The sequence below is a fragment of the Hylaeus anthracinus genome, unplaced genomic scaffold (assembly GCF_026225885.1).
Source record: "Hylaeus anthracinus isolate JK02 unplaced genomic scaffold, UHH_iyHylAnth1.0_haploid 11982, whole genome shotgun sequence".
NCBI lineage: Eukaryota > Metazoa > Arthropoda > Insecta > Hymenoptera > Colletidae > Hylaeus > Hylaeus anthracinus.
The window spans coordinates 11,479,048-11,490,202 of NW_026534330.1; the positions used below are offsets into that span (position 1 = coordinate 11,479,048).

Here is an 11,155-nt window from a genome sequence, read left to right on the forward strand (position 1 = left end):
AGTTTAGCTGCAACGTCCACTTCTTGCTCACTCCGATTCCAGTGGGCAATGTAAATACTTTCGGTATGCGTGTGCCTACTTCGTCTGATAGATTAACAATTGTTACTGTATATATACATATAAATATATATATATATATATAAATATAGCGTATACTGTACAACTGTACCTTGAATGACTGACAACAAAAAAACACGTTAAACTAATTGTCAATTACATGGAATTTTACACGATGTACACGATGGGAAACGGTTTACGAGTACTTGTTAACGAGTATATTAAATGTGTAATGTATGGCCTGTGCATAATTCTAAATTAGGTACAATCAAAGTAATTCCGTAGGCCTATACACGTATAAACATATACACGCGTGTGTATTTGTGCGAGAGAGCGAGAAAGTGAGAGAGTAAGTGAGAAAGAGAGACGATGGAAGTCATTCGACCCTAGAAACGTACGTAGTCTCGGGTAAAGTACTATTTTGCCAGTTTTAGAGTATATTAATTGCGTTTTACGACATTTGTAATTGGGAAACGGTGGGTCTACTTTATAAAAGGAAACGTTACTTTTCAAATTAGTATTTTACTCGCCTGCGGCTACACGCATGTAAACAATTATCGTAACGATATTAAATAGATTGTAAATCAACTTGGAATATTAATTACCGTGTTTTAATCTGCATCACCCGACATACTGCATTCCCTTGTCCGATATATCGAAGTAGTAATTAAAAGCGAGGAGTTAGTTTAACTAGTCTATTTATTTAATGCATATACATTATATATATTTACAGTGTTCATATAAATTAACACGATGTACCGACCTTAGCGATTGTTTCGCTATTTACGTAAGGATGCATAAACATATTAGGAGGTCATGAAGGTTATGGAGACGATTTTTATTTAACTTAGCTTCTTTCAGGTAAACATACGTGCTACCTGATAATAGAAAAGACTATTTTTTCCTGTGTTCCGTGAACGATTATCCCAAGTAAGTATACAATTATATCTCGAAATAGGAATTTTACAAAGTTCACAGGAAAATTAACAAATCCACTTTGTTACATTAGGAAGAATGTTGATAAGAGTGATCCTTATGTCAATGCATCAATTACATCATTAAATAACACTCATCGTCGAGCACCCATTGGCTCGAATCGAATAAGATAAACGTTCTAAATATTTACATTTACAAAACATCTCGAAGGGTCCATTATTTTTCGATATAATTAAGAAAATAAGGGACGCTTCGTTTCGAATTTCAATCATGCGGCTAATTGTGCGTGTTTTAAATAAATTAATGGCATAATTTATTTCGTTACGTCTAGAATAGAATTGAGAATAATTTTATCCATTCATTTTGCGAGAATATTTAAGCGAACATTGCACGTATCTTATTATTTTTCAAAGTGTGTTATAAGACGACCCGTTGCCATTAATTAAGCAACTTTATTTCATGAAATATACTCTGTATTCGTTTTATAAATATAAAATCCACAGCCACAAGGGATAGCTCTCTCGAAAATTAAATAAAATTCTCGAGCAGAGATCCCTTGCCAATTTTCCAGATTCCATTCCAACGCTCGATATCTCCCGATTAAAAATTTGAAGAAGAAATTCATCAACACTAAAACAAACTATAGCTCACTTCAATTAACACTAGGTTTACGGAGATTTTTACCAGATTTTTTATTAATGAAGCGACGCATTACTAAGTGAAACCAATTTACTAAAACAAATTAAATGGTTTACACGAAAATGAATTTAGACATACGATAATCTCTTTATACTAAAATACTACTTTATAATAAAAGTCACCATAAATGGTTGACAAAAAGCCCAAACGGTTTCTGTAAAACCTTCTAAAATTTTGGATAGGTTGAAATGATCTGTAAACCTAGTGTTAACAATCCCAAACAGTCAAATTGCAGGTGGATCTATCAAACAGAACTTTAAATCGCCTGCGCTTTAGCTTTTCTTGGAAATTTCCTGAAAGAATGCCTCGATCGGTAAGGTAGGCTCCTCGGTGGGTAACTTGAAATGCGAGGCGACGACTCTGCTCTCGGGGGAGACCGCTTTGAACAATCCAGGCTTGTCGTAGAGTGCAGAAGCGGAGCTGGTCAGATCGGCCACGCTTTGCGACGCCTTAGCGAATAATTCCTCCTCGTCTGATTGGACGTCGAAGGCGGTCGTTGTCTCATGTTTGCCTTCGTTTGTCGTTTTCTCCGTCGTGGCAGCGACTTGTCGGTCAGCAGTACTAGTTTCCACCACCGCGGACTCTTCCACGCTTTTGGCAGTACTAGTGGCAACCTGTTCCGCAGGTAGATTTTCATTTTCCACGTGGAAACCAGCTCCACTTTCGCTTTCATCCGCATTCTTCTCCTCATCCGTAGGGCTGAGCTTCGTTGGAACATTCGTAGAAACCGCTTCCTCCTTTTCGACTGGGATCTCGTTAGCTGCTACTCTGGTAGTCCCCATTGTGGTGGCGGCTGAGTAAAAACTGGTTTCCTCGGCGGCCATTTCCGTGGCCTCAGCCTCTTTTCTATCGTTGTACGGGGCCGTCGAGGTTTCCTTTTGCGCTGCTAGCCTGCTTTTCATCACTGGTCGACGTCTTACCGAGGATGAGAAGACATTTTCGGGTCTGGCAGTGCTTGGTTTCGACTGGCTATCGTTCTCGTATTGTTGAGACCTGCTGGGACTACTAGTGGTCCCAGAAATCCTGCTTCTGTAAACGTTGCCGTTGACGGGCCTTCGCTTGGGGACGAAACGATGGGACCTCTCCGTGGTGGAGGATGTAGTATCTTCCCCTGTGTACTCCTGATCTTTAGAAGTCGGTGGAGCAGGCGACGTTGTCCTGTAGCTAGCTCTGGACATGTACTTGTACCTGCCAGTGGTCTCTCTAACACCATCAGCACCTTGTTGAGCCTGTTGGCTCTTGTAACTGGATCCTCTCTGCTTCGTGTGGGGGACTGGCGCTGCTGAAGCTTCTGTGGTGGACATTTGAGCTAGTCTGCTCTTGTAATCCAACCGACTCTTATAGTCCTTGATGCTGAAACGGGGCCTGGTGGTGTTCCCGTACCTCATGGGTCGCATCTTGATGGACCTGATCGTCGACGAGGTCAGGACAGGGGCCTGAGTCGTCGAGGGGGTGGTAGTCGTCGTTGGAGCTGATGTAGAGAGACTGGTGCTTGGGCTAGAGCTGGAGCTAGAGTCTGTGCTAAAGCTCGTCGAAGACACAGCTGTTGTTCTATCGAAGTAGTTGCCTTCCGTCTTGCTGAAGAGGTCCTCTAGAGGAATATTAGTAACCACTCCGCTATTCTGTTGGGGATTGTAGCTGTCGTTATTCACGTCCTCGGTTTTGGATTTCGTTACTTCTGTATAGTAGTTCCCTGGGACCACCTGCGTAGTGTCCTCGCGCTGCTCATCCCCAGAGCCAAGCTTCTGCGACGTGTAGTCGTAGTTCTGACTGTTTGGTTGATTTGTTGCGAACTGGTTGTACTCGTTGTACCCTGGAACCGATTCTGTAGGTGTCCTGTACGTGTTTAGCGGAGTGTGGACGATTTCAGTGACGATCTCTGCCTCGAATGGCTCCCCAGGGTTGACCCTGTTCCTGTGGCCAGGTCGTTTTCTGATGTTGGCCTTCTTCTCGGTGACAGACTCCTCGTAGGTGGTTTGGGTTGGCTTGATACGCCTTCTTCGTGAGGTGTCCAACTGCTGGTTCACCTCCTCGGGTCGCTCGTATTTCAGGTAATCGTCACCACCGACCGAAATGGTGATTGGCTCGGGCGTGGTGGTCGTTGGACGCTTTCGTCGCAACGGAGATCCTGGTCGTCGCGTTCTGGGCTTCTGAGTGGTCACTGGTGGCTGAGTAGGTGTTTCCGGGGTTGGGGTCGTCTGGATGGGAACTTCTTCGTAGTGGAGCGTCACGGGCAACGATGTTTCTGGAAGTTCGACCGGCGCTTCCGTTGGCGTTGGCTCGTATGCCAACGTAGTTGTTGGCTTCCTTCGTCTATATTGATCGCGGTGTAACTTGTGCGGTCTGTGCGGTCGTGGCTCTGTCTGAGGTTCACGGTAATTCGATTGTTCCGGTTGATTTTTCACGTGGTAGTCCTCGTACTGCTGGTTCAGGCTAATGGGACTCTCCGAGTTTACGTAGTCGGGCTGGGATACCTGCGGAAACGTTTACACATTCCGTTAAATGGTTATTTTCCGTGGTTTGGATCCTTCATTCATAAGTTTATAAGTGTATATTTTCGTGTACGTTTATAAATCTATAAATTTGTAAGTGCATAATGTTAATACATGTTTATAAATCTATACATTTTATAAGTTTATGTGTTTATATACGCTTATAAATTCATAAGTTTAAAAGTTTCACATACCAATACGTTCATAAAGAGTGTAGTTTATAATAAAACGGTATACATAACGCGGAATTAAAATTTCTTCGCAATAAATATTGTTTACGATACGATCAGCTCAGTATCGTAGCTTTACCCTTCGTCAAGGGGACGTGTTGTTGGAATCTTTGCTCGCTTGCTACCTAAGTACCGCGGGTCATTTCTTATATCATTTCGCGAACGTAATCAGCCATACCAAGGGTGGCGGTTTCTCGATCTCTAGACTTCCGCGTGTCAGTATTACAATTACAGCCGAACCGTGAGCACGTGTCAATTTCCGCCGTAAAAGTAGTGTGATTATAGTGATACAAACCTCTACGAGTGTTGCAAAAGTGCTGTTCATCTCATGGGTACATTACAGACTAGTGTAAACCTTGAGGTGGGTGTACATGTTTTTATCATTTTATGGTATTGGCGACGAAAAGACGAAATTGTTTATAACTTCTTGACATCTGTATCACTTATTTATTTGATAATAAGAGTTATTTATTATTTGCATTTTAATCGCGAAATATAAATGGAAAATATCGATAGTTTTATCATTGTTAGAATGTTGTACGTTTATCACGGTTGACAGTAAACGTGTAATCGTTTGCTTAAAACCTCCTGAGTTTCGAACAAACTCGTAGAAGAGCAAATTAACGTCGCAACGTCTGTTGTTTATTCCGGTTCTGAAACTTCTGGCAGTACTTTTGCGCTTTTAGTAGTTTCGGATAATGATGTCGGATGAAAGGGCAATATAGACTGCGACATCTTCTGTTTCGTACCAATCACCGATAAATTAAATATATTTCAAGTCCATATAACGATTAGCAAAGCAAAAAAATCAGATAAATATTTGTAGTTCCAAGAGAGTTCTTATTAAACGCACAAATTTTTTAATACAAACACGATTCTATTATAATAGATGAAATTATTTACTCATTCTCATATCAATACTTGATTAGATTCGGAACAAAACTGATTAACTATTGTTTCCTCTTACAATGTTTCAGTTTTCCTCGACCACTATAATTTAAAAAAATACAGCGAGCGGATCTCGTCGGTAATAAAATCGACGAACTCTTTCTCTAATCTTTACCCTACCTGTAATAATGTGTCAGAAAACATTCCTCTCCCTTATCTGCATCCCCCAGCCGAATATTCGCCACCGAAACAACAAACTAAACGCCCACTTAACCTGAAATCCACCTCGCGGTCGACACTCGTTGCCATCGTTTCTCCCGATTCCCCACGCGTCCCTAAATCGTCTATTCTTTCATGCGAACAAACCTGCGACTGTTGAATCCTTGGCTGCTCGCCAACATCGTAGTACTCCGTAATCACCGGGGCAGCGTCCGTGGTAACCTTCGGGATTTCGTATTCGAACTGGAAGGGTGATTGTCCCTCGACTTTCGCCAGCTGCTGCGATTGATTCCTGGCCGCCTCGACCTCAAACCTGGCCTCGTCCTCCTCCTTCTGTTGTTGGATCAACTCCCTTAGCTCCTGCTGGCGTTTCTTCAGCTCCTCTTGCTGCTGCTTCTCGATCTCCAGCTGCTGTTGACGCTCCTGCTCGGCCAGTCGTTGCCTGTCCCTCTGCAGCAACTGTTGCTGGAGCAGGTATTGTTGCTCGTTGAAGTGTTTGAGCGATATGCTCTCCGGCGTCTCGTACTCGGGCTGAGAGGTCTCAGGACGTATATCGATCGGTAGGACAGAACTTTGGTACTGCGGTGGCTGCGCCTGGGGGCCTATGAAGAGGACCTTGGGCACTTGGGGATCCTGGTTCGAGCCTGTCACCTCCTCGTTGAACTTGGATGGCGGATTGACGCGAGGTAGCACCTCGTTGATGTCGGAAGTGTATTTGCTCTTTGGTACCGGCCAGGATGACGGGGGAGGCGTGAGATCTTGATGCTCGGAGACGTAATAAGTATTCGCAACTCCAGAAGTGGGTACAACGGTGTCCTCCACTTGCTTAGGACCGTTACCTTGACCTGGTCGCTTGTAATCTCTCAAATCACCGTTCTGATAGTTAGATGCTTGGACCTGCGGTGTGGTAGGCGCAGGGGTGGACGAGGCGTACACGTCAGGAGGTAAAAGAGTCTCGTAAGGCAAGGATGGTCTCAGATCGTATCCGTTGTAGACCGTTGGAGGGCTGACGTAGCTAATTTCGTGACTCTCGTGCACCAGGAACGCTGGATCCCTCTCGTAGGACGTCTTGTAGGGGTGAGAGGGATGATTTACATGACTGTAGTAGTTGCCAGGATGGTCGACAATCTGCTCGTTATGCGACTGCGATTGAGACTGGTATTTGTCGTAATTACGATGGTCGTGGTCGCTCAGGCGTTTGTCTTTGCCAAAGTCGGATGCTATCGCCGTGCTAGGAGGTTGGAAGTAGGGCTTGGCGTTGTTGTTGACTTTTAGAGATTCGAAGGGCTGGTTTAGCTTGCCTTGGTAGCGCGGGGGCTGCAGAAGCTGAGGTACGTAGGAGTCGGAGTAGTGTCTGTTCTTGGGATTCATCGGCGATGATGGGGTGTTTGTGGTGGAGGTGTAACCCTTGATGAAGTACGTGGCCGCTTTTATTGGATCTGGCGGTTGGTGCATGCCCTGAGGAACGTAGGGTTGCCGCAAGTACGCAGCGTTGTCTCGTAGCATAGGCTTTCTATGGTGGTCCAGGTCGAAACGATAGGCGTCCTTGGGCGGAGGGATCAGAAAGGTGTATTCGCGAGTCTCTGAGGGCGCGTATTTGCTCACGTGGTTGTGAGTGGGGGGCTCGATGCGTCCTTTGGCGGCTGCGTGGCTGAAGACCGTGAAGCTACCAAGTATGCTAGGTGGACTGTAGTCGTGATGAGGGATCGGTTTATTCTTCCTTGATTTGTGCTTCTCCGAAGCCGCCATGTGCTCCTGGAGCTTGCCAATAACAGGATGGACGAGGGGATTCCTCTCGAGGTTGGTCGACGGCGAGACGTTGGTGCCGAGCGTTTCCTCGTAGCCATTCGTCAGCGGCCTCCATCCGTTTGCGATCATCGACGATCGCGTCGGTGGCTGCAAGAGAGGGTCGTCGAGAATTCGTACGATGGTTAAACGTTTGCTCCACTTTGGAAGCGGGCAGTTACGGTTATTACTTGTGAATTCAACTTTCTCCGACGAATAACGAACTTCCCGTTTTGTTTTTCTATTTTTTTTCTTCATGAACGGGAATTTAGGATGAGTAGAAAGTTTTACTGGGTGAATCGAGCGCGGAATCGTTGCGTGTTTGGGTTACCGGAAACGATGGTTTAGGAGGAAGTGGAGGAGCGCGTGCAAGGTGATTTTCTATATGATATTCTGACGAGTAAAATTTATATAGAAAATTACCTATTAGTCATAAGTGTTGATACATTCGTATTTACATGTAAATGAGAGGTTTAGTTTCATTTATCATTGAATTTTTATATGGTATGATATGAAGCTCTTTATTTTGTGATCATTATTGTCGAAGATAATGAATACGTATATGATAACGATCCATTAATATCTTAAAACAGCAATCTTTTAACAAACTCTTCAAATGTATCAAACCTAATGCATACGCGACATTAAAGTCTTCGTAAATCACTTTTTAATGAATTCACATTATCCACTACCAACTATAATTATTTAAAGTGCAATGAAAGAATAATATACATATTCCCACTACTTTTGAATGAATCAAAATTCATAATATCGATGAATGCACATTTCGGGATTAGAATTATGCATACACGATGTTAACCAGGAACTCGATGGAAGAGCATATTTACGTTGATCTTTACGCGAGTACTAAAACTAACGAAGCTCAGCCGAGGAATAAATAAATAAATAAATGAATAAATAAATATGATTGGAGAGTAGGAGTGGCGCCATTGAATTTCCGCAGGTGGCACTGCGGAGGTGGTGAAAAATTCACAGGCTCAAGGAGTGACTGTTGGAATGGTTAGGGATGACTGAAGTAGATTCGTTCTGATTTCTACTCTGTATTCTTTTCGAGAGTCATGCAGTGTCTTCTGGAAATTACAGTCACGCTCTCGTGTTGCGTTTGGACGTTAATTTAATTTTTCTTCCCACGGAAAGAACCCGACGTTTATTTCGTATGAGCTCAAAGTAACTCAAAGAAAAAACTATATGGGAATTTGGAAACTACGGGATATGTAAGAATAACTGTGAAAAATAATTGAACCGGAAGCTGGAGGAATTCTACAGTGCCCTCCGGTTCTTTAACAATATTTAACCGCTTTTACATGAATTTAAATTTCATGTTACGCGATGGAAATTTACATTTCATCAGCTTTTTCATAACAAATCGCGCAATCTGTAACAATGGCTGAATACAAATATAGTTTTGTTTATAATTTAAACTTCAAGCTCGATGAATATTTACCTGGCTACGGTGTTTTGGCTGGTATAGGTAGAAAAATCGATAGCCTTTTAATGGAAAGTTAATAAAACATAAAGGCTCTCTGGTATATTCAATTTTAAAGTTTAGTAAAAATTTTTAAACAATCTCAAGTTGCAGAATTTCTCCGCTTGCTGTTTAATTATTTCTAAGTCGTGTTTATTATTGTTTCATTATTACTAGAGACGAAATTAAATAATTAGCATACTTACACGGAAGAATCGGTAAATTACTTACGGGATTGTTATCAGAACGGTCTATCGATACGGTGATCGCACCCGTGGAGGTGAGAAGCCCCATCGCGAGGACACCTGATTTGCGTAACACGTGAATGTTAATTGGCTCGATCAGGAGCATCCACGCAAGATATACTTACAATTCAGTATAAGTGTCGGCTGCATTGCGACAGACCATGGGACCATTTACGCAAGTGTTCTGCAACAGGAAAAAAAATTGTTCGATCGTTAGAAGGAGGCATCGTTGAAATTACGAAAGGGAAAGAACGGTATTAGCAATTCCGTGAGTCACCCCCTAGCGAGATGCCACTCGATTGGCCAAGATACGAGGACAGGAAAAGTGTAACGCGTGATGCAGAGAAAGCTTCGTATCTATCACTCCATTCTATACCGTTTCCGGTGATATTTTGTCATTTGCGAATCGCAGTGAAACTTGGGAAACCACCGTGGAATTTCACATTTTTACGACTCCGTAATTCCATCACACTTTTACAGCGTACACTTTGAGCTCTCTGAATCGAAAGAAGGAAGAATGGAATAAGTAGCATTGTGTGATCGATTCCTGACGATTGGACGAAGGCATTTTCACTTATTCGAGTCTACTGAGAAATCTCCCGTCGAGCCGAAAATTGCCAGCAAAGGAAGTTGGGAATTTCGAGAAATAATGAAATGGCGATTCCTTTGTTGGAAATTTAATGATAAATTATCTAATAATAGATTTATGCATGGTCTTATACAATGTTTTAAATATAAAATAATTTCTCATTTTCCACAATTGAATAAACAAAAAATCTTGTACCCTTTTACAAAGACTTTAACGAGAATTAATTTTCTTACAAAAAAAAATATATATATACATGTCGAGTTGAGTAACCTCCTCCTTTTCGAAGTCGGTTAATAAAAGGACATATAAAGATCTTTATTATGAAAACAGAATCAACAAAAATTAAGTTACGTCCCTATAAAATCAGACTTTCTTCAACTATCAGAAAGAACTCGATAAAACTAAACATTTGTTTGGATTTCCCCCTTTAGTTTACTTGCAAATTCACTTTCCAATCAACGAGCCTTGCCACTAATTGACATCAATATTTGCGCATTTTCTACGAACTCAAATGATACAATATTCAAAAAAGCAAATTCGTGTCAGAGAATTCGCGTCTGCGCAGTGACCGCGGGATTTCCTGTGCTGCCCCTGCGCGGTCAAAATCGTCGGTGAATCAGAAAATCAATAGAGCAGGTGCATTTAAATTTCACGCAGATTCCAGTTGAATTAATTACAAGCATCAGCTTTGTTCCACAGAGGGGAGCATTTCTCATTCGACTTTTAGAATGGTTTCCGGTACAAACCCGCGCGAAATTTGAATTACAGACCGAATCGTGATGATTTGGAATTACAGGGAACAAAGTAATTATTGGATCGTGTTCGTCGATGATTTCAGAAACAATACCCGTTATCACCATGCGATTGGTACGATATTATTTTCTCTCGATTTTGGTTGGAAATTCCAGCAATTATTGCTCTCGGCAATGTTATCAATAGTGCACCAAACAGAGCAAGGCAAAATTGACTTTTTATTGTAATTACTGACAAAGAAAGTTCCTTTACCGAGATTGCTTTACTGAGTGAATTATAAGGAACTGAATGCTTTCAAGAACGAATCGCTGGGTAACGAAATTCACTCTGGAACGAATTGAGCACTATTGGAAAACAAAATCAATCTATGCAGCCATTACGGACACGATTTGTAATAATAAATAGAGTCAGTATCTCGGTGAATTTAAGTGGCTTATACTTTTCAAAGTAGAACTGAACGAAATTTGAAAAATACTAGATTTTATAGGGAGATATAACTGGTAATTTCATTCCAATGGTAGCCGTTATAACATAATTAATTAGGTGTAGAAATTAATTCTGTTCCTTTAGATTCAATCATTTATAACTCTAGTTTGAAAAGATATATTATATTTACTTGTCTTTTTGGTAGATTAATTATAACAATGTATCTATAGACATAACCTAAGTCTCAATCTGATGGTCATTGGAATGCATCTATACAAAATTTAACACTTTATTTACCGGGAGTCTATTTTTAGGCTTTCTAATTGCAGTATTTAGCTATTCGAATTTAT

The 11,155-nt window shown here is 41.7% G+C and overlaps 1 protein-coding gene across 2 annotated transcripts; it reads right to left on the bottom strand.

The window, feature by feature from the left end:
- Positions 1 to 1,309: 1,309 nt before the first annotated feature.
- Positions 1,310 to 9,208, bottom strand: LOC128886032 (putative mediator of RNA polymerase II transcription subunit 26). Of its 2 annotated transcripts, XM_054140556.1 has the most exons (4): positions 9,163 to 9,208; positions 9,024 to 9,097; positions 5,669 to 7,417; positions 1,310 to 4,166 (listed from the first exon to the last, which is right to left on the bottom strand). In XM_054140556.1, the coding sequence occupies exons 1-4, from the start codon at positions 9,206 to 9,208 to the stop codon at positions 1,965 to 1,967; spliced, it is 4,071 nt and encodes a 1,356-aa protein (XP_053996531.1). In that variant the 3' UTR covers positions 1,310 to 1,964. The 2 variants fall into 2 exon arrangements, with proteins under 2 accessions (XP_053996531.1, XP_053996530.1); XM_054140555.1 differs by lacking the exons at positions 9,024 to 9,097; positions 9,163 to 9,208 and having other exon boundaries at positions 5,669 to 7,847.
- Positions 9,209 to 11,155: the final 1,947 nt, after the last annotated feature.

What these genes read in the sequence shown, in the direction of transcription:
- LOC128886032 (XM_054140555.1), bottom strand. Translation starts at nt 7,564, where the DNA reads ATGAAGAAAAAAAATAGAAAAACAAAACGGGAAGTTCGTTATTCGTCG. An exon ending in CAAGGATTCAACAGTCGCAG is followed by an intron (nt 4,167 to 5,668) that starts GTTTGTTCGCAT and finishes ACGTTTCCGCAG; the next exon opens with GTATCCCAGCCCGACTACGT.